The following is a 25,858-nucleotide window of genomic DNA, read 5'->3' on the forward strand; positions in this document are numbered from 1 at the left end:
AGAGCATGTGGTCTGCACAAAACAATACACTCAAGTCTCAGCTCTGGAAGCCCTGGGCGTGGACCTGGAGCAAGTCACTCACTTCTCAGGGCCTCAGACTCCCTGGGTACACTCAGGGCAGCTGACACCCACCTCTAGGTGTCTGTGAAGGTCAAGCAAGCCAGTCCTAGGTGGTGGGCAAGAGGGGTCCTACAGAGCAGTTCATTTGTCCCCTTGGTTCAAGACCAAGCCTCATTCATTCAGTCCACGAATATTCACTGAAATTCCTGAAGCCACAGGCAAGGCAAAGACAGTGCTCATTGCTGCAGAATACCTCAGCCTGGGCTGAGTGCTGGGTGAGTGTGCACCTCAGTTCACACTCTCAGCAGCCTGGGCTACCATCATCCCCATTTTACAGATGAGGACACTGAGGCCCAGAGAGATGAAGTACCTTGCCCACAGTTACACAACAAAGTGGCAAAAATGGGATTCAAACCTGTTCTCATGGGTGAATTAATTCATGGATACGTGCATTCCTAGTCCTAAAATGTGTTTAGGAATAAGGAATGGGCAAGGCTCTTCCCTCCATCCTCCCAGTAAATATGATTGCAACCTCTCTGCAAAGGCTTATTCTACTGTAAGCAATAATATTAATACAAAAGCAAAAAGTACTCACATTTATTGAGCACTTGCTCTGTGCCAGGACGTATGACCCATGTGCTGCCATTATTCCCATTTCACAGATGAGAAATAGAGACTCAGAGAGGTTAGGGAATGTGCTCTGCATCACTCAGCATGGAAATGGTGGAACCAGAGCCCTTACTCAGTCTCCCCCAGGGTCCCCTGTCTCCACCAGGACATCCCTAGATAGCTTTTGAAGTCAGAGTTCTGGTTTGAATGTGGCTCTGCCATTTATTGGCTGGTGAAGCTGGTGCCTTTGTGGCAAAGTCAGGATAGCCATGCTGACCCTGGTGAGAATGAGACTCCATTGATAGGGCTGATGTGAAGCCTGGGGTGGAAACTTCTGTGTCGCCGGTGCTTAATACATCATCCCTGCCCCTGGTCTCATCCCTGCCCCTGTTCCCATCCCTGCATCTGTTCTCATCACTGCTCCTGTTCACAGAAGTGGCTGCCCAGGAGGCAGGGAGCCCTTTACACAGGCCACACTCTGTCTGGTCCAGCTCCCCTGACATATGCCCCAGTGCCCCACCCACATCCCTCACGTCAGCCGGATCCTTGTTTCTCCAAACCTCAGGAAACTGGAGTCCCAAGTCTGCCTCCCAGCACGTCTGTGGTTTACCAGATGCCACAAATATTTACTTTGGAGACCTCAATCCAAATGCAGAGGGTGTGCAGGATATAAGGCTGGGCTTCCAGACCCAGTGCCCAGGCGAGAAGAGCAGCAGGCCGAGGCATCCGTGTGTCCAGGTAAATCTGCAGGGAAGGGGTGAAGGGTCTATGTCACCAGGAAGGGTCTGACCTAGAGACCCCTGTTGGGGTCAGGTCAGGAGCAGGAGAGAGGCCTGACCCCAGGGTAAGGCCCCTCTCAATCCACTAGGACCCTGTTAGGGTCAGAGCTGGGGGTAGAGAGGAGTCCAGCTTTCTTACCCAGGAGACAAAACAGCAATGAGGAGGGAACTGGACTGGCCCCATCTCTCCCTGACCTCATCCCAATGACATTAACTCACTCCACGCACACCAGCTGCTCTATGGCCAGCCCTGGGCTGGGGTGATTCTGAAGACAAAACTATCAGACTATCCTGGACCCCAAGATACTCCCAGGATGGATCAACATGCCATGCTCAAGGAGAACCCAGGGACATGGTGGTAGAGGACAGTCAGGGAAGGCTTCCTAAAAGAGGTGATATATTGGTGGAGAAGCTGAGTAGAAATTGGCTGGACAAAGGAAGAGAGAAGGTTATCTCGTGCAAATGGGACAGCACAGTCAGAGAGGCAAAGCCAGGAGGTGAGATGCAATGTGGTGGGTGGGCATACGGTCTTGGATTTGTAGAGAAGACAATTTTCCACAGGAGGGGAGGCTACCATCCACTTGCCCCCCTGAGAGCCTCTGATCATAGAACAGAGCAGTGTGAGTTAATAATGAAGAGAAAACAGGGTCAAGATACTTGAAACAAAAAGACTACGGAGTGGGGATGGGGGGCTTCCTGGGCAAAAGAGCAGGTGCAGGGAGGGCGTCCCCTCTGTCTTCTGGCTTTGACTGCAAGGTGGCTCCTTCTGACCCCAGTATTAGCGACAATAACTGTCATTATCAGAATAACATCTAACCCTCTTTGGGCACTTGTGGCATATGAGGCCACAAAGGGATGGTCCCATTGAATCCTCCCAACTACGCTGCGAGGTAAGTATCATTATTATTACCCCTTATTTTATAGATGTGGAAACAGACAGGACAAGCCACTTGCTTGAGAACACACGGCAAGTTGTAGAGGCAGCCCGACCACTCGGGTCTGTCTGACTCCCAGACCCACAACACTTCTCTTCCTCCTTCAGGCATCCAAGACTCAGGAACGAGGGTCCTGTGAATCGACAGCAATTCGCATGGCCCAGACCTCCTCAGTTTCAGAAACTCATACTCCCCCATTCTTCCAGGGCTCCCAGGGCCATTCATTCATTCAGCAACCACTTATTAAAGCATTGTGTGCTATGCTGGGTCCTGAGGACTCAGAGGGGAGCAGATAGACCCAATCTGTCCTCCTGGAGCTCACAGTCTGGTCAGGGGGACCCTGTGAATTAAGCAAACAGCTTTCCTACCACTTTGCCTCCTACCTGAATGCTCATCTTCCAACCTGCACTTCCTATCCTGGGCACACACTAGCCCCCAGGGCGACCTTTCTCCAAGTGTGGTCCAGGCTCTCAGGTTACAGGAGAGGAAAATCTCTACAGAGAAAGGGACACATGAGTGGAGTTTTCAAGAATGAACAGTTCAGCAGGCAGATAAGGAAGGGGGACAGCATTGCAGGAAGCAGGAAGAGCAGAGCGAAGACCAGACGGGAGAGAACAGGGTTTGTTCTGGGAACTTCAAGCAGCTTGGAATGACTGGAACTTCGTAGAGCAAGAGGGGAAACCCAGGGAGGGAAGTTGGCTGAGGTTGAGCGCTTTAAGTGCCACAGTGATGGGTGGGGAAAAAAAACAGAAGCAGAAATGTTTTGTTCTGAGCACTGAATGTGGATGTCCTGTAAGAAAATAATTAATATTTACCAAGTGCTCACCTTGCAAAAGCATGCTTGCATGCTAAGTTTCTTCTGTCGTGTTCAGGTCTTTGTGACCCCATGGACTGTAGGCTCCTCTGTCCATGGGATTCTCCACACAAGAATACTGCAACGGGTTGCCCTACTCTCCTCCAGGGTTTCTTTCCAACCCAGAGATCAAACCCAAATCTCTTACATCTCCTGCCCTGGCAGGCAGGTTCTTTACAACTAGCACCACCTGGGAATCCTGCCATGCAAAAGGCACGGTGCTAAATGCTTTCTAGATATTATCTCATTTAATCTTGACTCCATGAAGTAGCAGTCATGAGGCCTATTTTCCAGGTGAGAAAACTGAGGCACAGAGAGGTTAAGTTAAAGGACACAGAGACCCAGTCAGGCTCCAGAGCCTACTCTCTTACCCATCTCACTAAACAGCCTCTCCTGGACTCTAGGACCCCAAGTCACCAGGTTGGCAGGCCTGGCCTGGGCCTTCTCTGCTCAGCTAATGGAGCCCTCTGTGCTCATCCCAGGTTCTGCCACGTGCCACCTGCCAACCCCAAAGAAGATGGCCTACTCGTGGACCTTCACCTTCCTCTGTGGTTTGCTGGCAGCCAAGCTGGTAGGAGCCACCCTAAGCCCTCCTGTGGTTCTCAGTCTCAGCGCAGAAGTCATCAAGCAGAGTAAGTCTTAGCCGCCCAGCCCTTATCACCACAAGGCGAGGGGGCAGGTGGAGCAGCCCTCCAAGGGAGGGAGGGAGTTCCCCATCACTAGGGGTATACAAAGCATGCTTGGATCGCAAGTCTTGAGTGAGATTTGACGGGGTGAGTTACAAAGGTTGGGAGGGTCTATGATCTCAAGTATTTATGATTCCAAGATCCCTTTTTTAAATGCCATGATTCTAAAATCTACTACTCTGAGGTCCACAGCCCTCAAGGGAGTACGCGGCCACCACATGCAATGATGCAAATGCCTCTCCGGCTGCTCTTGCCTACACCCCGTTGCCAGAGCCCCTCCTCTGGGTTAGACCTAGTACACAACTAGTCTCCAAAGCAAGCACCTTCAGCTGGGAGTCTGGCTGCCTGCACCCCAGGCTCAGCTTTATCAAGCTCCGGCTCTGTGGCCCTGGCAGCGCCCTGAGCTTTGGCTTCCTCCTCTGCAAGAGGGCCTCGCCTCTCCCCGGTTGTCAGGATCATCCAATAAGACAGAAAGTGACAACCGCTTAATGACCTCTACAGCTGAACTTCTCAGCCTCAGCACTGCTGCCTTCGGGGACTGAATACCTCTTTGTTATAGGGGAAATGCTGTCCTGGGCCTTCTAGCTGTTTAGCGGCATCCTCGACCCAGCTGTGACACCAAAACCAGTCCAACTGGCGCACACACCAACCTTCTGTGTACAGTGGGCCTGGGCTGTGGCCTGTGCGTGGGCCAGGTCCTACACAGCTGAAAGGCACTATAGCCTGTGGATATAGGATAGATATATATCCACTAGAGAGGATGGATCCCCTAGGATGGAAGGGGAGCTGAGAACTCCAGGCACTCCTGGGGGAGGCACATATGCTCTGGGCCCACACTGAGTTGCAAGCACATGGAATTTCAGCCAGAAGGAGCTTGGAGAGGGGCAGCCATTTAGGTTCCCCAGCAGCAGAGTCTGAGTCGAGGAGCTGTGTGCAAGGGGGTGGTTTTGGAGGTGATCCCAGGCAACAGCTGTAGGAGCCGGGAAGCAAGTCAGGTAAAGGCAAGCCAGTTATCACTGGGAACTGGGGCTCCGTCCCACTGGGCAACTGCGTTAGTCAGGGCCAGTCAGAAGGCAGAAACCACACAGTAAGCCCAACAGATGGGTTTGTATCAGATATTATTGGCAAGAACTGAAACACTGGGAAACCAGCTAAGAAGGAAAAAAGAGAGAATGCCAAATAATCCCCTAGGGGTTGGGATGCAGCAGGGAGCTCAAATCCAAGTACAGAAAAAACCTGGTGGGGAGAATCCTCCCCAAGAACTCACGGGGGGAGAAGGTTGAAGCCCCCCAGAATGGTGGGGAAATTCCCCGAACTGTCCCAGGTCAGAGTCGGTCCTTGGTTGACAGGCTGAGGCCAGATGCCAGAGAACTGCCTGCCAAGGAGCCAATGGAATTCTCTGCAGGAGGGACTACCACTGATTCACTGGGAAGCTGTCTCTGGCAGCTACCTAGGAGGGAGCTGGGGGTCACTGGCTGCCCGAGGAAATCCACTCAACTCCCAGCCCGAAGTCCTGGGAGGTGACACGACTGGAGCTAGGCAGAGGAGCGTGCCAGGGCCAAGCTTCTTGTCCCTGCTCCATGTCCCTCCAGAACCTCGACAGCCAGTACTGAACAGTGCGCTGGCTGGCAAAGGAGGCTTATTTGTGGGGGCCAGCTCCATCGTCACAGTGCAGACAACAAGGCTGGCTTGGACACAGCAGGGGACACACACCCATCATCCTGCCCAGCGGTGGAGGGAGGGAGGCAGGGTCTTTATACACCAATTCCCACCAGTCATTCATTGGCTGAGGGCTGTTCTCCAATGCTGCTGTCAGCATCAGCTCTCCAGCACTCTGACCTGCTCGTCACACAAGACAAATGGGCTCCAGTCGTCAGGGGAGACGTCCAGCAGGGACCAGAACCCAGGGCTCCTGGCTCTTCCTTTCTCTACATAGCACCTGGGTCTCTTCGGGCAACAGGCCCATGGGATGTGGATGCCAGGGAATCATTAGCAAGTTTGTTTCAGCAGCGAAACAGCCCCAAACAAGGCCTTAGGAGCTCCCTGCCTCTGGGAGTGTTTGCCAGTGGATAGTGAGAGATATGTAGGTCTCTGTTCCAGGTGTCCTGACCAACACTCCTGGCGGAGGCTGGCAATGTTCAAGGGTGGGAATGGTCCCACCCATGCCCACTCACAGTCTCCATGTGAAAATAATCCATCTGGACCATCATCCTCAGAATGAAGCCATCCCTACCCTCACCTTATGTCCCAGTCCAAGTAGCCCTGAGTGATGTCCCCTCCCAGCCTGGAGCCCCCACCGAGCCATTCTCCTTGCCCCTCCTGCTGGACCCTAATCCCTGGGATCTGTCTCCAGTGCTGACACAGAAACTGAAGAATCACGATGTTACCGACACCCTGCAGAAGCTGCCGCTGCTCAGTGCCCTGGAGGAGTCGTCCGGGGGCATTTCCGGCAACCTGGTGAAATCCATCCTGAAGCAAATCCTCTGGTAAGTGGAGCAGAACTAAGCTGGGAGCTGGCTCTTTGCCCACTCCTCTGCCCAGGACACGCTTTGCATGCTCAAGGGATCAGTCAACAAGCATCCGTTGGTGTCAACTCTGTGCCTGACCGTGAAGGATGGATTAAAAAAAGCCTCTCCTTCAGAGGCTCCCAGAGGGGTTAACAAGAACCATAAGAGGGACCCAGGAACCCTAACAGGGAAGACCCCAGAGGAAGATCGCCTGGGATGGGAAGGTGAAGAGAAAAGGCGATGCTTCTCAGTGGTGGGGATAGGTTAGCCAATGACTCCATGCTCACCAGGAGACAAGAAGAAATGGCATTTGGGCAGAGAGACTGGCCTGGGCGGAGGCAAAGGGTGGGGGAGAGTCAGAATGGCTGGTGCTCAGACCCCAAGGCCAAGGGGGAGAGGTCAAAGGGGCCAGGGCACAGAGGGTCTTACAGGTCAGCCCCAGAAGCTCAGGTTCATCTCCTGAGTTAGGAGGGGAGCCATGGAAATGTTACAGACAGTGAGGAGGGGGAGGGGAGCAAGACCATGCCAAGGGGAGTCCGGACAGGGCTTGGGTCCAGCTGCCGCCTGGACACTTTGGGGGACAGCTAAGATGGGGACCAGTCTGGGGATGATGCTCATTTGAATACGAAGCATGAAACTCAACCCTCCCGTGTCATGTCCAGGCTGAAAGTCACCTCAGCCAGCATCCCTCAGCTGCAGGTGCAGCCCCTGGCCGACAGCCGGCAGCTGATGGTCAAGGCCCCCCTGGAAATAGTGGCTGGATTCAACACGTGAGTGTCCCCTGGGTCGGGCACTGCGAGCCGGACAGTTTCTTCCACTCATTCTCCCCACCCCCATCCTCCATGCAGGAAAAGAGTTCCAAGCAGAGGGCAGAGTAAGGGCAAAGGCCCCTCAGGCAAGAGTGCATGCCTGCTTCACAGAGTAGCCTAAGGAGGGAGGGGAGGAGAGAGTAGGAGGAGACAGCCTGGTGGGAGGTCAGGCCGGCAGGCTGCTGGGGCCAGATCGTAAAGGGCCTGTGGGCCAAGGTGAGGACTTGGTTTTACCAAGGAAGACAGGAGTCGTGCAGGGCTCTGAGCAGAGGAGGGACGTGACGTGATTTCACATTCTTCAAGAAGCCTCCTGGCTGCTGTGTGTGGGGGCAAGAGTGGAGGCAGGGAGGTTATCCAGAAGCCACTGTAATAATTCAGGAGGAGAAAATAAGAGTGTGGACCAGGGTTTAGGAGCAGGAAGGTAGTGAGAAGAAGCTGGATTCCAAATATGTCTCGGAGGACACAAGAGGATTTGCTTACGGATTCAATTAGGGCTCGGGGTAGGGCTAGGGTGGTGGGGAGGTTGAAGGGTCAAGACAGTATGGAGTGGCCAGCAAACAAGGCAGGAAAGATCAAGAGAGGAGAAGGATTGGGGAAGGATCCGTAGTTCAGTTTGTGTGTATTAGTTGCTCAGTCATGTCCAGCTCTTTGCGAGCCTATGGACTGTAGCCCGCCAGGCGCCTCTGTTCACATACACATTAAATCTGAGATGCCGGTATACACATGAGGGGATGAGGAGGACCCAGCATGGAGCCTGAGAAGAGAGGAGCAAACAGCAGGAGACAGAGGTGGACAGCAACTGCAGCTTGATCCAACCTCAGGCTGGGCTGGAGCTCACAGCATGGGGCTCCTCCACTCCCAGGCCCCTTTTCAAGACCATGGTGGAGCTGCACTTGGAGGTGGAGGCCCAAGCCATCATCCATGTGGAGACTAGCGAGAAGGACCACGCCCACCTGGCCCTCAGCGAGTGCTCCAACACCAACGGGAGCCTGCGCATCAGCCTGGTGCACAAGTGAGTGCCGCCACCTCTCACCGGGCCCCTTGAACACCTGGGAGGGAAGCCAGGTGGTGCCCTGGACCCATTTTACAGATGGAGAACACTGAGGCCCTCAGAAAGAAAGGGACTTTTCCCTCCTGATTCCTGGTCTGGGGCTCCTTTCAGGAAATCTGTGACACCAAAGAGAGCTCGAGGGTGAAGCAATAATGATGGGATTTCAGTCATTGTGCCAGAAATTGGAACAAACATTTGAAAGTGGAGAGGAGGCTCTTTTCTGGGCCCCAAACCACCACTGGCAGGCTTGGGTGCAGCCATGGGTCTCAACTATGGAGTCAGGCGAGCATAATGCAACTCTCGCATTTACTGTCCAGGCAACATTCCGGACAAGTCACCTCCCCGTGCCTCACCTCCATAGTGAGAAGATGAGATCGGACAGTGTCCTCAAGTACCCAGCTGAGTGCAGGGCACACAACAGCTGCTCAAAGACACGATGCTTCCCTCCATCCCTCCTTAGCAGGAGAACGGGGGATATGCCCACTGCCTTCATTCCAGTGTCCAGATAATGTTCCTAAAGACAACGCCCAGCCCGTGTCCCTGAGAACCATCTGCCACCGCCTTCACCAGGCTCAGGGGCCACATCCAGCCCTGTCCCTAACACGCCCTGTGCCTTGGGCAAGTTCCTTCCTTTGCTGGACTTGGTCTCGCCTTCTGTAACACAGGGGAGAGGGGATCATCCCTGACCCACATCACCTCTCTCCTCTTCTCCTCCCGCGAAGGCTCTCCTTCCTGCTCAACTGCTTAGCCGACAAGGTCATAAGCCTTCTGACGCCAGCCCTCCCCAAACTGGTGAAAAGCGAGGTAAGTAGAGTCAGGGTCTCTCTGGTCTGTGAAGCCTGCCCCTCTGTGGGTCAGAGGTGGAACTGCAGGCTGGTGCTAAGGGATCTGTGTCTACTTTGAGTGGGATGTTTCTGGGCTTGGGTCATTCTTTCAGCAGTGGATCCTTGTGGTCAAGGTAATGAAACTGCCAAAAGGCAGCCAAGGGACCTCGAACAGTGATGTGCTGATAAATTGTTAACAATCGACTCAGGAGGGGTTAGAGGAAGGGAGCCCTGATTTGTAGCATTCCCTGACTTCCCTGATGTAAACATCCCTTCTGTTGCCAATTTCAAGCTACTAGTGTGAACTCACTGAGGAGAAATCGGGACAAACATCTGAGCAGGGTCAGGAAGAGAGGCTTAGTTGCACATTATTGGATGGTGTTTCCACCATGCTGATGTCATAGACATAAATAACCTCAAGAGCAATGGATAATGGTAAAATAGAACAGAATAATTAGGAGGTAATGAGTTTTGAGTTGACTTTGCTCTTAGCATAACTTACTTAATTGTAAGTGTATACAACTTGATTTTTATAATGTCAGGTTTAGCACCAAGCTCAGAAATTCCTGAAAATTTAGCACTTGATTCTCAAAAATTGATCCAAGCTGGCTCTAGCACACCAGGGTCCCACACTACCCTGGTTGTGTCGTCAGGAGGTTGTTACCCAGCAGGTCTTGTTGGGTTTAATTTTCTGAGTCAGTGAACACGAGTCCATCTCCCTTTTTATGTCCCTTATATGTCACAGATTAGCTAAAACTCAATAAGTTGGATTTATCTGCCATTATGATCATTGATTTTCACTGTGAATTCCAAGATGTGTTCACAACAGTGGGTCTCCTGGGTTTAAAAATACCTTGTCAGATAATTAATTTATTTTTATAATAAAACTTTTTTGACTGAAAAACACAATATAATAACTAAACCTTTGGGAGAAAAATACCCACAATCCTCCTACCTTAACTTAGCATCTATTTTTTCTTTTGTATATTTTTTCCAAATCTCCCTCCATCTGCACTCATATTTTTATGTGGCTACACTCAGCATCAGTATTATTTGATATCCTCTAAGTGGTATCTATTTCCTATACCACTGTATGATAGTCATAACTATTTTAATAGCTACACCATATTTAATCCTTTAAATTTTTATTTGTTTGTTTTATTTTTTGGCTGCTCTGGGTCTTCATTGCCGTGTGAAGGCTTTCTCTAGTTGCAGTGAGCGGGGGCCACTAGTTGCAGCTCATGGACTTCTTGTGGAGGCTTCTCTTGTTGCAGAGCACAGGCTCTAGGCACATGGACTCTAGTAGTTGCAGCTTACAAGCTCTAGAGTGCAGGCTCAATAGCTGTGGTGCACAAGCTACTATGCTTCCAGCATGTGGAATTTTCCCAGACCAGGGGTCAAACCTGTGTCTCCTGCATTGACAAGCAGAGTCTTATCCACTGTATCACCAGGGAAGTCCTATTCAATGCTTTCTAAAACCTTTCCAGAGAGCCTTCTGAAAGGAATGATTTTGTAAAACTTAGCTTTACATACGTGAGATTTTTTTTAAGAAATTTTTCTTCTACTTAAAGGTGACAGTTTCTTTTTTTTTTTTTATGTTTTTTTTTTAATTAGTTGGAGGCTAATTATTTCACAACATTTCAGTGGGTTTTGTCATACATTGATATGAATCAGCCATAGATTTACACGTATTCCCCATCCGGATCCCCCCTCCCACCTCCCTCTCCACCCGATTCCTCTGGGTCTTCCCAGTGCACCAGGCCCGAGCACTTGTCTCATGCATCCCACCTGGGCTGGTGATCTGTTTCACCATAGATAGTATACATGCTGTTCTTTTGAAATATCCCACCCTCACATTCTCCCACAGAGTTCAAAAGTCTGTTCTGTATTTCTGTGTCTCTTTTTCTGTTTTGCATATAGGGTTATCGTTACCATCTTTCTAAATTCCATATATATGTGTTAGTATGCTGTAATGTTCTTTATCTTTCTGGCTTACTTCACTCTGTATAAGGGGCTCCAGTTTCATCCATCTCATTAGGACTGATTCAAATGAATTCTTTTTAACGGCTGAGTAATATTCCATGGTGTATATGTACCACAGCTTCCTTATCCATTCATCTGCTGATGGGCATCTAGGTTGCTTCCATGTCCTGGCTATTATAAACAGTGCTGCGATGAACATTGGGGTGCACGTGTCTCTTTCAGATCTGGTTTCCTCAGTGTGTATGCCCAGAAGTGGGATTGCTGGGTCATATGGCAGTTCTATTTCCAGTTTTTTAAGAAATCTCCACACTGTTTTCCATAGCAGCTGTACTAGTTTGCATTCCCAAAGGTGACAGTTTCTTAAAGTAGGGCTCAGCTGGAAATTTTTTTCCCAGCCTCTGGCAAAATCACATTTTAACTGGCATTATACTTTATTAGCTAAAAATATATCTTCCACTAGAAAAGATAGCAAGAACCTGGGATTATAAAATGTTCTTTGCATAATAGCCTGTTTTTAAGAGTGAAAAGCCGAATACAGCAAGCAATTTGAAAAACTGAGAAAACAATTTGGGAAAATATCTGCTTTTAAGGGTGAAAAGCCAAATCCAGTGAACAATTTGAGAAAACTGGCCTTCCATCAATCATCATGATTTCCCACCATGAATCACTGGATTTGAAACTACCCCCTATGAATATTTCAAGAGGCATGAAAGGAAAGGGGGCAGCATGTTTAAATCTGGCAGGAGCCCATCTAGAAAATGCTAAAGCCCCTTTAATTGTGGGTCCCAATGCCAGCTGCCCGTCAGAACTTCCTGGGAGGGCTTTTTAAAAACACAGATATCAAGGCTCGACCTCAGAGATTTAATTGGTCTGGTGGGGCCCTGGTATCTCAGAGGATTCTAGCTCCCCCAGAGGAGGATTTTAGCATGTCACCATGGTTGAGACCCAGGGGTGGAGCTAAAGGGAGGGGATTTATGGGAGGGGGTGCAGAGGGGGCCAGGGGCACCCTTCCCACGAGGAACAGGCAGAATATGTTGGGAGTCCCTGAGCCCAACTCCTCCATCCTCCCTGGGTTCAGGGTTGGCAAAGCAGCTGGAGAAGGGAACTGGCTTTTCATAGGAAAACTTAACATTTATCAAAGTGAGGAGTCATTTCTCAAAAGTAGCAATAGGTGGTCAACCAGAAGGTTCTTCACTGGGGAATTTTAACCTAAGACAAAATGGCAGAGTCTCAGAGCACTGCCCTGGAAAATAGGCTGCTTAGGACAAGGGAGCAAGGCCTTTGGGCCCCAGGATCAAGTGAGTTGAATGTTTAACTTTCTTCCCAAGCAGAACAGCTGAGGCTGGGGTTGTCACTGTGACATTTGGTCCCCATAATTCTTCGTTGCGGGGGTTGTCCCATGTACTGCAGGATGTTTAGTATCATCCTTGGCCTCCACCCACTAGATTCTAGTAACACTACCCAGTAAACTGCGACGACTAAAAATGTCTTCAGAAATTTCCAAATGTCTCTTGGGAGACAACATCACCTCTACTGAGAACTGCTGGAATTTGACTGAAGAAGTGAATGAAGGAACGCATTCTGCATTTCCCTCTTATGGGAAACGTGGGCTCTTGTGAATATAATGAGTCTCATAGGGAGGACAGCTGGCAGGTCAGACACACGTGGACACAAAGCAAGCAACAAATCATTGCAAAGATCCCAGGTGACACCAGAAGCTGTGGTGATCTCTGAGCAGCGGTGATGGTTGGGGGAGTAGACGCACCACTGAGTCCTCAAGCACATGGGTGAAAATTTGGCTGGCCGTGGGTACAGGGGCGGGACTCAGCCCAGGCACGGGTCACTGGGGCTGTGTGCTGACCCTGGCTGATGGAGGCCCTCATGTGTGCTGTTGCAGCTGTGTCCTGTGCTCAAGGCGGCCTTTGAGAACATGCGTGGGGAACTCCTGAACCTGACGAAGGGTAGGTGCACCACTCTCTCTCTCCTTTTTCCTTGACTGCTGCGCTGACCTCCAAGCACTGTCTCTGCCCAAGGCAAGCCTCCCCTGGTCAGGCCTGAGCAGCAACTCAGCCCGGTAGCAAAAGGGACAAGCATCATCTGATCTCTGTCCAGGATGAACAGACAGGAAATCACCACAGCTGTGATTTCCTGAGTACATAGTACATGCAAGTTTCTATGTCAGCCAGTGGGTGCCCCAGATAAACCCAAGATCAAATTCCAGTTCTGCCACTGATTTGTTCCATGGCTTTGAAAAAGCAGGCTTATACATCCCTACCTCTAGGATTGTTAGTGAGGATTCAAATTTTGTGGGAGAGTGCCTGGTACCTGGCAGGTGCTCTGCCTGGCACAGAGAGGTGCAACAGATGTGTGCTGGATGGATGGAGAGATGGATGGTTGGATGGTTGGATGGATGGATAGATGGATGGTTGGATGGTTGGATGGCTGGATGGCTGGATGGATGGATAGTTGTATGGATGGATGGAAGGATGACACAGAGACTACTGTGGACTATCAGAGAAGAGAGATCAAGGGAAGAAACAAATTGTATCCTCAGACCCTTCACAGTGAAAGTCTGAATTCTTGGGCCCCTCAGAGAGGGGATTGGTGGGGAGAAGAAAACTCTACCATCTACTCTTTGGGGATCTGAAGAGGCTCATTCAAAGAGCCACCAGAGAGGACTGGGAAGAGGAGAATGGAATCAATAGGTTTTCATCATGTATTGAGCACCTACTTTGGGCCAAGTCCTTGGGCTGAGTATTTTATTTACACTGCTTCACTGACCCTTCAGACAACTCCATGAGGTAGCAATCATTATCCTACTTAACAGATAAGGAAACTGAGGCTCAGAAATGAAATCATTTGTCCCAGTTCACAGGAGGAATTAGTGATAACTCAATTCTGTAAGTTTCAAGTCTGGTTTATTCAGATCTGAGCTAACTTTACTAGGTATCAGCCCTGTACAATCTACAGGGCAAGTGTACTACTGCCTCCCCATTTTTGGCCTGGAGAATTCCAGGGACTATATAGTCCATGGGGTTGCAAAGAGTCAGGCAGGACTGAGTGACTTTCACTTTCTCCATTTTAAGATGAGGAAACTGAGGTTCAAAGGCGGGAAGAGGCTAGGCGAAGCTACTAGGGCAAGAACCCCAAGTCTATCCAGCTCCTCTGTTCCCTAGGGGCAGAGCGGGAGGGTTCCCCAGGCTCCCCGGGCTCCACAGGCTCTCCCAGAAGCAGGCAGACCAAGGAACGAACTTCCCACATCCCGCCCTGGTCTCCACCCAACAGCCAGGGCAGATGAGACGCCATTGCCACCTGGTGGCCAAGTGGGGAATCCCAAGGAGGACGCAACGGACAAGACAGATCCATCCAGACCCTGGGGGGGCGGTGGGGGTGGGGGTGGGGGCGGCCACAGATCCGACTGGTAGGGAAGGTGGGAAGGTGGAGAGATATAAACAATAGGTCAGCTTTGTTTCAAACCAAAATGTTGACATAGGCCCAGCTGAGTTCAGATCCTTTTACAGTATACCCTTGAGCAAGTCATGTCACTTTTCTGAGCCTTGGTTTCTCTATCTGTGAAATGAGGGTAAGAGCAGGACCTAAGGTTTTGTGGGATTCCATGAGCTAACATGTATACAGTTTAACGCATTACCGGGTGCTTGATAAATGTCAGCCAGTATCTCATCGTTTTTATCATTGTCCTTATCAGCATCATCATGACTCCTGCTCCTACCCCTACACTCCCCCCTTCCCTGTGCAAAAATGGTGCTTCAGCCAAAAGCAACTTCCCACCAAGCCATCCAGTACTGCCCTCCACCCTCACAGAATTTTCTTCTCCCTGAGCAGTGCCCATGTCTCTCAACTCTGAGCACCTGAAGCTTGATTTTATTTCTCCTGTCATCGACCACAGTGTTGTCCACCTCATCCTGGGGGTGAGTGTCATGGGACCTCCAGGGGAAAGTGGGGACATTCCTTCCCTTCTCTGACCACCAGGAGTCAGAGACCATTGGTCTGCTTCAGGTGAGAAAACATGGGTCACAGTACATACAGGCAGACTTAGAAAAGTTTCAACAGGCTGACCACGTCCCCCATAAACCATTCTGGCAAAGAACAGTCAGCAACTGGAATGTACGGGCCACACACAGAATATCAACCTCAATGACCCAGTCTCCTCCAACCTTGATTTCCACCGTCAGGGGCCAGATTGTGAAGGACTCTTGGTCTTTCTCTCAGGCAAACCCCTGACAATCCTCAAATATCTGGTGATTCTGAACAGGAGCCCAGACACATCATGGAGGATCACACAGATCTAAATTTCTCTTCCAGCTCCAAAACTCTCTGGCTGTGTGATTTGGGATAAGTTTCTTCACCTCTCTGATCCTCAAATTCCTCATTTGTAAAATGTAAGAACACAGTCATTAAGGAGAGGAGGAAACAATACCACACGGGGCCTGGCAGGCAGGAGGCGCCCAGTAACCATCAGTTCTTTCTAAAATATGGAGCCACCCACCACACAGGGTCTGGACACCCTCTGGGACCAGGCCAAGCAAGACAGCATGAAACTCAGACCCGTTTTCATGGACCCCTGGAAAACTGCAGCATCAAACATTTCCACCCATTCTGCTGCAGTCTTGGATTTTCTCTTCATCTAAAGGGTTTCTGGGGTGTCTGAGAAGTTGAAACCTAAGTACCAAACAAGACATCTAGATTTTTTTTTTTTTTCTTTCACAAGTGCAGTTACAAGTGGAACTGAGATTTGACCACAGGCCTTTTTGGCTAAATGCAGGTTTTCTCTACTGACATCTAGATTTTTTAAAAACCGGAGATTACTTGAGGGGTGTAGATGGGGTAGGTGTTGCTAAGTAGCTGAGACAGCTTTTCATCTACAACAGCAAGACCCTGACTGCCAGGCTAAGCTTCCTGGAGGCAACTGCAAAAAGAAAAACAGGCTGGAGGGTGTCATTTCCTTCCAGGTTATTACTAGATACACTGTGGAGCTTAAATTCTCTCTGCTCTGTGTCTCTGCAGGCCAGGTTGTTCAACTCGGAAGGAAAGGTGACTAAGCTGTTCAGTGTTGCTGGGGATTCCCTGAATCTGCCCACCCTGAACCAGACCCCTTTCAGGCTCACCGTGAGGAGGGACGTGGTGGTCACTATCATAGCTGCCTTGCTCCATTCAGGAAAACTCACAGTCCAGTTGGACTATGTGGTAAGTCTCAGCATGGAACAGAGCCTGAAGCCAACCCTGCTGCATCATGGGGATTTCCTGAATCAAAGAGGGTGTAAGGACTGCCCCCGCCCCCCCCCAAGCAGGAACCTCCTTTCAGGATTGATTTACATACTACCAGCAATGGACAGCTCACTCCTTCCTTGAACAGAGCCTGCCTCTGACATATATATAACTAGAAAGCTGAAAACCTCCTGTAACATCCAGCGCCAGTCCTAGTTCTGCCTTCCTGGAACCTGAAACACCTGCTTCCTCTATCAGATAACAGTCCTGTCCAAAGGGCATCTTAGATATTGACTGGCCCAGGGATGGCGATGCACTGCTGCCGTCCACTGCAGGGCCCACGGCAGACATCGCTCATCTCCCAGGGCCCTCCTGCCTGTTGAGCCTGGATTCTGTCACAGCCTCTGAATCCTTATTAACCCAGCACAAGAGAAAACCACCACCAGTCCACTGGGGTGTGCCGTCTCCTCCAGGTGACTGATGGGGCCCAGAAGGGGACAGGGTTGGCCCAAAGATATGGGAGCAGGGCAGGACTTTAAGTCAGCTGACAGATCACCAAGCTCTTGGGGATTAGAAGTCAGGGCGAGGGGCTGGAATGACAGGGAAAGGGGCGTGGTCACCAGCAACCACATTCACGACTCTGGTAAGAATTGGGTCACTTCTCTGTGTCCTCTGAGAACAGGAAGCTGCCCGAAGGCACCACCAATCCACAGAACGTCCAGGCTGGCTGGGACTTCATTCCCCACAGCCACTGACATAGAGGCTGTTTCCCACCAGGAGCAGACACGTGCACTGGGCCACCAGACTCTCCCAGCTTCTCTGGGGTTTGGGGGATCCTGGCAGCAGGACTGCTAGAGGTGTGTCTCCCCTCTCCCCACCAGCTGACCAGCTCTGACCTCCTCTCTTCCTCAGCTTCCTGAGGTAGCCCGCCAGCTGAGGTCAAGCATCAAGGTGATCGACGAAACGGTTGGTCCATTTGCCATCTGCAGCCTGGAGGGTGTTTGCTGTGGTCTGTCCTCTGGCCTCTGGGGAGGGAGAGAGGTGTGGGACCACTCTGTCCCCCCAGCGCTGGTGACAGTAACACACTGCTCCCTGTCCTTGTGGAGATTTCAATCTAACGGGACAGTTAGTGATGACAAAGGACAGATAGATTCTAGGGGTTACAGGAGAACTGCCAGGGTATCTGAACCAGCCTGGGAGATGAGGGAGGGCTTCCCTGAAGGAAAACATTTTCCAGACGGAGGGAGAAGCCAAACCAAAGACTGTGAGATGGGCAGAACAACAATTTATTCTAGGATCTGAGGAAGCTCAGAGAGGAATGGGGGAGGCCAGGAAGGTGGGCAGCGGCCAGGTCTCATGGGACCACATGGGGCTCGTGGCCTATGGGCAGGCACTTGGGGGGCCTCATATGGGTCTGATGTCCTTCCAGGCAGCAAAGCAGCTGGGGCCCACACAGATCGTGAAGATCCTGAGTCAGACGGCCCCAGTGCTCATTCTGGACCAGGGCAATGCCAAGGTGGCCCAACTGATCGTGCTGGAAATATTCGCCAACGATAAAGACAGCCGCCCCCTCTTCACCCTGGGCATCGTGAGTTCAGTTGTCTGAGACGTTGGCAGCAACCTAGGGAAGCCCCCTGTTCGCTGTTCTTGTTCACCCCCTCTTGCTTTGCTAAACCTTTCCACCACTCTTGTTACCTCACGGAGCTAGGGGAAGGGAATTTTGAACCAAGAATCAGGGACTTTGGGGGCACAACTCTTAATTAGTCAGAATCTTTGGGCAGACATTTAATTCACATGCACAAAAGGAATTGCAGTAGCTCATATACCTGAAAAGTCCAGGTCAGTGTTGGTTTCCAGAATAGCTGCATCAGGTGTTCAAACAATGTCATCTTCATTCTTCTCTCTTCTCATCTGGCAGCCTTGTTTTCCTCTGTGCTGCCTTCATCCTCAGGCAGTTTGTCCCTTCTTGGAAGTGCCCCTAAGCCACATCAGGCTTATAACCCATCAGCTTGGCGCGCGCGTGCACACACACACACACACACACACACACACCCCAGGCTTATAACCCATCAGCCTGGCGCGCGCGCACACACACACACACACACAGACACACACACACACCCCACACTGGGAGATTGGGGTTGGCTCTATCTAAACCACAGGCCTAGAGGGAAAGGGGATAATTCCTCTTCCTCTTCCAAAGGATGAACAGAAGTAAATCATCTCCAAGTAAGTTCTGAATTGCTTTTCCCAGTAACCAAGGCAGGTCAGATCTCAGAGCTTCCATTTAGAAGGGCCCTGTGGATAAAGATCTTGGGGTGGGCTCATCAAAGGACAGGCCCAGTAGAAGATATCTTAGGTAGGGTGCCTAGAAACAGGCCCAAGACAAAGACCCTTAGAAAAGTGCTGCACTGGGGGAGAGCTCCCAGGAGAAGGACCAAGCAAGGATGTAGCCTCAGCTGGAAGCTGGCTTCTGCTTCATCCCACAGTGAGCTCTGGAGCATGGTGACACCACGGGGTTGAGCCCAGGCTGAAACAAGCAGCTCGGCCTCTTGTACGCCCTTGTCTGTCAGTTACTGGTCACTAAATGCCCCCAAAGTAGGAAGAACACAACCTCCCAGCAAGGTCGATCCAGCAAAGGCAGGTCCTCAGAACAGGGAATGGCGGGGAACTGTTGGCATCAGTGACACTCAGCAGCTGAGGAAAGGGCGCCCCACCCAAAAAAGGGGGATCTGAGTAGGGCACCAACTGCATCCTACATAGGACAAGGAGAAGGAAGAGACAAGGCAAGATCCAAGGTTGGGTCCTGGATAAGCAAGGCCTTCCATGCCAAGCCAAGGAGTCTGGACAGCACCTGGTTGTCAGAGGCCAAAGTTACCCTCTCCTTCCAGGAGGGTAGCTGCAGGCCCTGGGCAAGCTGTCCATGCGCCTTGTCATTGGGCACCACTCACACAACTACAGGGTGCATGGAGCCCTGGCTTCCCATGGGGGTGCGGGGATCCCCTGATCCCCCGACAAGCAGGGAGAAGGGACCGACCCCAGCCAGCCTCACTCCCTGGGGACGTGCCCTCCGTGGCCAATAGCAGGCACTTTTCAAAGGCCACCATCCTTGGTCAGGGAACTAAGACCCACATGTTGTTCAGTCGCTCAGTCGTGTCCGACTCTTTGCCACCCCATGGACTACAGCATGCCAGGCTTCCCTATCCTTCACTACCTCCTGGAGTTTGTTCAAACTCGTGTCCATTGAGTCAATAGTGCCATCCAACCATCTCATCCTCTGCCACTTCCTTCTCCTCCTGCCCTCAATCTTTCCCAGTGTCAGGGCCTTTTCCAGTGAGTCGGCTCTTCACATCATGTGGCCAAAGTGTTGGAACTTCAGCTTCAGAATCAGCCCTTCCAATGAATATTCAGGGTTGATTTTCTTTAGGATTGACTAGCTTGATCTCCTTGCTGTCCAAGGGACTCCCAAGATCTTCACAAGCACCACAGTTCAAAAGCATTCCACCTGGAATAGCCTAAAAAGAATTAAAAATTAAGAAAAGGCCTCCAAGTCCAGGCCTGCCAGAGAAGTCTGTTCTCTGGGTGCAGCTGCCCTGGAGCCTAGTACTCAGCTTACCTGAGTCTAAGGGTCAAGATGCTGGATATATCTACCTGTGTTTGAGGCTGGCTTAGCTTCTGACTTTTGCAATAATAATAACCGGTTAACAGTCACCATCCTGCCTGTCCCTCAGTTTACACACCTCTACAATGGGATAATAATAGGACTTATTTCACAGAGTCATGAGGATCAAAGGAGATAATCAGATAAAGCTCATAAAACACCATCTGACACACAAGGAGGGCTCCCGTGGATATTGGCTACTGTCATCATTGTCATCATCAGCAATCCTATGTGCAACCTTTTCATTGGGGCATGGGTACAGGTACCAGCCCTGTACCCATAGAGAAGGAATCTGAGGCCCACAGAGGTCAGACCCTTTCCCAAGGTCACAGCCAACAGCTGAGATTCAGACCATGTCAGCTTGACTCCAGAGCTTCCATGCAGAGCCCCACACCCAACCCCTGACAAAAATCCTCTAAATAAATGGGTCCTGGGTTTCTCTTGTTGCAGGAAGCCTCCTCGGACCTTCAGTTTCACACCGAAAATAATCTACTCGTGCTCAGCTTTAATGAAATCAGGTAAATATAAAAATCACTGAGAAGGTTCTGGAGATGGAAATGAGTCTGCCAGGTGACCACTGCTTTCTTTAAACACCCAGTATCTTAAACCTCTGGGGTGTGAGTGTTGAGTGAAGGCTGCTTGGGGATGGGCAGAAAGTGAAAGGCCGCCTTGCCTGGATGGCCTCCTCCATTCACCATGGTCTTCACTCCTGGGGGTGATCTTTCTGCCCGCTTTTTTGGCAACTATATGTTTGCTATCTCCCCCACTTCCCGCACACATTACAATGTAAGCTCATTCCAGTGTATGAGGGCATTACAATGTAAGCTCATGAAGCAAGGGTTTTATGTGGGTCCCTGCTGTATCCAGAGCCTGCGCCGTGTCTGGTGCATAGTAGGTGCTCAGTAAATAGTTGTTGAATGAATGGATGGATGGATAAATGGATGCGACTCCAAGGGACCAGCCTCATGGGCATCTTCTCTTGCAGAGCTGATCGGATCCACCTGATGAACTCAGACATTGGCGTGTTCAAAGTGAGTATGAACAGATTTTCCCTGGGGATGCAAGAGATTGCCCAGGATGATCCATCTCAAAAGGAGACATTGCCTAGGAATGGCTTTGAACAAAGTCCCCATGGGCAGCTCCATGGTGAGCGGGCCAGCCTCCCCGATCTTAGCCACAAAGTCCAACTTCCTGGCTCAGGTGTTTACTGAGCACCTACTGTATGCCAGATACAGCTGAGAGTCTACACATTTGCAAACACACAGATACACACAGACTTACCTTCTGTAAAGTTTTGACCATAAATTAGAAAGCAAATCTATTTTATAACACATTTTGCTCATATAGACTCATCTCAGTGACCCCGGGCAGCCCCTCTCCCTGAATCCTGTTTCCCTCAAGAGTCAAAATGAATCAGAGATCTCAAATTGGCTGAATCCTCTCTTCTGCCATGGAGGGATATTTGTTTCTTTGTTTGGGTGGGGGAGGCATATTTTTCCACCCTTTTGTTTTGCCTCTTAATTCTTTTTAAAATATTTTTAATGGGGTGGTTTCCACATGAAAATCGAGATGAAAATCCACAAGAAAATTCTTCCTTTGAGAAGTCAAAAACTCAGGAAACAGGATGAAATTCCTTTGGAGAATTCCGTTGGAACAGAGCAGTGGATCCCTAGAGACTGGGGGCCTGATATGCATCCCAGAATGTACCCCAGTCTCCCCATCTGCCTGATCTAGGGCCAGTTGGTTTGTTCCCCCCACAGCAAGTCTGACCCTTGAGCCCTTGCAGCTCTGACCAGCAGGGAACCTGAGATTCAGCATCTTCACCTGCTGCCCTCACCACGGGGCAGGGCCGTGCCCATCTAAGGAATGGCTGAGAAGACTTCAGATTCTCAGCCAGGGTGATGAAGCCATTTCTCTTTCACAGCCTAAACTTCTGAACAACATCACCACCGAGATCCTCACCTCCATCCTGCTGCCAAACGAGAATGGTGCGTTCCTTTGCTGTCTGATTCCCTGCTCCCCAGGACATCGAGGGCAGGCACTTTACCTCTCCTGCCTGTGTCTCCATGTGGGGCCCCTTTCACTTATTTTCCACCTATCCTCAGAGCCTTGTTTGAATTCCGCCTCCTCCAGGAAGCCTTCCGGGTCATCCAGCTGGAAACGAGCTCTCCCATCTCCAACACCCCAGCCCAGTTTGCTCACTCATGCCAGAACTTAGGCATCCACAGAGGGTGCAGGCAATGCCCCAGGCTCACGGGCTAACAGCAGGAGAGAGACAGAAGTGGAAACAGACAACCAGAGCATGCTCAATGGACTTCTGATACACCTGGGCTCTGGTGCTGATTCTTTTTCTGCTGGCTGCCTGGCCTTGAACAAACTACCTTATCATCCTCAGCCTCAGTTTCTCCATCTGTAAAGTGGGGAAATAGCAACACCTTCCTCAGAGGCATAAAAAAGATGTTTTTACAGAGAAGAGAGGGGGCGCCTGACACAGCCAGTGCCCAACAGTTCTTGCTGTTGTTGGCTATAGCTGGCATTGCTATTTCTGTCACTAGTGAAGGAAGCCAAGAGAAAAGGGGGAATTATTCTTATTGAACCTCAGGTCATGGGGGTGGGTGAACTGGTAACCTATGTCCACCCTGTTTTTTTCATGTTTTTGTTTTATTAGAGTGAAAAATCTCAAAGTATAAGCCCCTCTGCTGTAGATGATGGGAGCCCCTGATGGTTCTTGAGCAGGAGGGTGAGAGGATGTGAGGGTGCCCTTTGTAGCAGCCAGAAGCTGGGGCTGGAGGCAAAGAATGGGGAGATGAGGGAGGGTGGATGCCAGGGCCAGAGGACAGGAAGCAGAGGCAGAAGTCGGAATCAGGCGTACCAGGTGCAGGAACTGTGAGCCCACCGACAGCTGCCCAACCCCACCACCAGCTCACAAGTCTCTGACCACATTTGTGATTTCAGGCAAATTAAGATCTGGGATCCCAGTGTCAATGGTGAAAGACTTGGGATTTAAGTCGTTTTCGTTGTCTCTGACCAAGGTGAGTGGAGTTAAACACCCTCCCTCAGGGAGGACACAGTCAGAGGGAGAGCCCTGGGATGGGAGATAGGGGCTGCTTTCAATCCTAGCTCCTCTGGTCACTTATGGGGGACGTTGGGCAAGTCCCGTCTCCTCTCAGGGCCCTGTGTCCTAGTCTGTAAGTGGAAGAGGGTGACTGTCCTAGTCTGGGGTCATGTGCCTCCAGCCTTTTCCATCCTACCTGTCATTCAGAGGCTTTGTTAACTGGCTCCAAAGACATGTTGACATTTGACTCATTTTCAGCTGCCCACCCTCAAAATCTGTCCATACTTCAGCTGGCTTTGATGGAGAATTATGATCACATGCTGTGCATGATAACAAAAGAGGCTAAGTCTAGATTCAGGGACCAAAGAACTGGTTCAAATCCAGCTCTGCCTATTTCTAGCCAGGGATGTCTGAATACACAGGTCATGCACTAGTGAACTATTACATAAAATGATTCAATCATCACATAAGCAGTTTATCTAAGACACATGCTGCACTTAATTCATGTTGGAGGGACAACTCGTGTCCATATAACTGGGTGACTAGAGCTTAGTGTATTTCATGTATCTCTTATTAGGGGGCATTTAGCAACTTTCTCTTCTTTTTTTTAAAATCAATTTGCAAACCATAATTCATCATTGGCAGTTTGGGTTGGAAAGGTATCATTTCACTCTTTTTTTTTTTATGTTTTCTCCAAATTTCCTGTTTTGCTCTGTTCCTTTGTTTTGGACTAGCAGCACACTGATACCCTGTTTATAGTCCTATGTTTTAAAATCTAGTCAAAGGAATGAATAAATGGGTAGATCTGAGATAAAAAGTACGGTCTGAAAAAAGTTAATGGTAGAACCTAGGTGATGAGTATACAAATATTCACCATAAAATTTTTTCAACTTTGCTACATATTTGAAAATTATCATAATAGAAATTTTGGGGAGAATATAATAGGTTCCATTCCTCGTATCACACTTAGTTTCCCCCAAAAAATCAGAGTGTTGTTAAAAATGTTAGCTGCCTAGGATCCAATGGACACAGTCAGAATCTACACTTGATGAAACTTCTTGAGAGATTTGGTGATCTGCTGGGGTGGAGACACTTGCCCTATATAATCCCAGGCTGTGCACCCGGATACTTCATCCATGTCCCAGACCCCTGCATAGTGTCACTGGTCACACACAGACCCTCCCACTCTGACCTTTCCAAGAAGCCTTTATGAGTTCAGGGTCCTGACTCCCAATGTTAGCGGTCACCTGGTGGAGGACAAACCACCATAAGCCACAACAGGGAAGAATATTAAAAAATGTTTCAAGGGGACTTCCCTGGTTATTCAGTGGCTAAGACTCCGTGCTCCCAATGCAGGGGGCACAGGTTCAATCCCTGGTCAGGGAACTAGATCCCACAGGCCACAACTAAGACCTGCTGCAGTCAAATAAATAAAATAAATAATTTTTTAAAACTTTTTTGACTTTTCTCCTCCAATTCCAGGAAGCCCTTGTGGTCACCCCAGCCTCCTCTTAGAACCTCAGCCCACTTTCCTCTCTCCCAGTGAAGACTTGCACTGTGGCCTCCAGGGAAGACTGTGTCTCAGTGCGAGTGTGGGGGCCAGCGCTGTAGTCTGCCCCTCCCTACAATCAATAAACTGTGAATCCTGCAGTCCGGAGTGTGTCTTTGTCCCAAACTGTGAATCCTGCAGTCCGGAGTGTGTCTTTGTCCCAAATCATTTCACCCCCGGTAAGCTCAGGGACTAGACATCTGAGCCACATCTAGGTCACGTTCGAGCACATCTGAGTCAATCGAGGCCACGTCTAAGCGATGTCTAGGTGACATCAAAATACATGTGGACAAGGCCCAAGATTTTGACCACCTCCCTGAGCTTCAGGAATGAGAAAGCCAGTTGCTGCCTCCGCCTTCCATGTCAGTTTCTAGACCACCAATGTTAGGACAACCTCTCTGGTGGGGACACACGTTGAGTTGACCTTGGTGATGTGGCGGGTCGAGGGCTCACTGAACAGCCTGACTCTTGGAAGCAGGCTTCGAACTCTGATCTGGACCCCTCGATGGTTGTTTGACCCTGGGATGTGGCTCCCCTTCTCTGGGTCTCAGTTTCCTTCTCTATAAAATGTGGAGAATTGTAGTCCCTAACTTGGAAAGCTGTGGTGAGAATGAAATGAGAGAAAATGGTTCCTGGCACATGGGAAGTGCTCAAACAATGTCATCCATGGGTGATGTCATTGTCATTCTTGTTACCTGAGCTCCAGGATGTTGGGTCTTATCACTGAAGTCCCTTCCAGCTGAGACGGTGCGTGACTGCCATTGTCTCCCTGGCTTCCCTGATGTCAGTAGGTTGGGGACGGTCAATAAGTCCTCTGTTCTCCAGCCTTTGGGCCCATCCCAGCACACAGAGCTCATGGCCCATGGGGGCCTGGCAGGAAGGGGCAGGTGGGTGTTTCAGGAAAAGACACTACCCAACTTCACAGTAAAAACAGCTGTAAGGACACCTCAAAACATGGAAAGGCAGCCAGAAAGGAGTTTCTCCGACAGGACATGGCTAGGCCCACACAGGGTGCTAACACCGCGGTCAGAGAACACTCACTGGGCAATTCTGAGTGCCAGGCCCTGTGCTCTAGTTCCCCATGCACCCTTGACCCCCAGCCATGCTTTGTGGTCCACATCCTACACACCACATTCCATTATTTTTCTAAGTCATGTTAAATCTGGGATTTTGAGCCCCCATTCACAAGGGAGATGAGAAAGTCCATCTCCATCATGTCTGGGGTGGGGCTCTTCTGGTTCCCTAGGGTCCTACAAGGTTCAGTTGTGAGG

The 25,858-nt window shown here is 50.2% G+C and overlaps 1 protein-coding gene across 1 annotated transcript; it reads left to right on the forward strand.

The window, feature by feature from the left end:
* Positions 1 to 1,345: 1,345 nt before the first annotated feature.
* On the forward strand, positions 1,346 to 24,686 carry BPIFB1 (BPI fold containing family B member 1). Its single transcript, XM_043479499.1, has 16 exons — positions 1,346 to 1,407; positions 3,719 to 3,868; positions 6,276 to 6,408; positions 7,092 to 7,199; positions 8,101 to 8,250; positions 9,012 to 9,093; positions 12,994 to 13,057; positions 14,940 to 15,025; positions 16,122 to 16,301; positions 17,235 to 17,288; positions 17,752 to 17,910; positions 20,434 to 20,501; positions 20,969 to 21,014; positions 21,908 to 21,971; positions 22,939 to 23,015; positions 24,521 to 24,686. Exons 2-16 carry the CDS (start codon positions 3,754 to 3,756, stop codon positions 24,551 to 24,553), a joined length of 1,419 nt encoding a protein of 472 aa, XP_043335434.1. The 5' UTR covers positions 1,346 to 1,407; positions 3,719 to 3,753; the 3' UTR covers positions 24,554 to 24,686.
* Positions 24,687 to 25,858: the final 1,172 nt, after the last annotated feature.

This window comes from Cervus canadensis, chromosome 10, assembly GCF_019320065.1.
Source record: "Cervus canadensis isolate Bull #8, Minnesota chromosome 10, ASM1932006v1, whole genome shotgun sequence".
In the NCBI taxonomy this organism is placed as follows: domain Eukaryota; kingdom Metazoa; phylum Chordata; class Mammalia; order Artiodactyla; family Cervidae; genus Cervus; species Cervus canadensis.

What these genes read in the sequence shown, in the direction of transcription:
- BPIFB1 (XM_043479499.1), top strand. Translation starts at nt 3,754, where the DNA reads ATGGCCTACTCGTGGACCTTCACCTTCCTCTGTGGTTTGCTGGCAGCC. An exon ending in CGCAGAAGTCATCAAGCAGA is followed by an intron (nt 3,869 to 6,275) that starts GTAAGTCTTAGC and finishes ATCTGTCTCCAG; the next exon opens with TGCTGACACAGAAACTGAAG. An exon ending in CGCATCAGCCTGGTGCACAA is followed by an intron (nt 8,251 to 9,011) that starts GTGAGTGCCGCC and finishes CCTCCCGCGAAG; the next exon opens with GCTCTCCTTCCTGCTCAACT.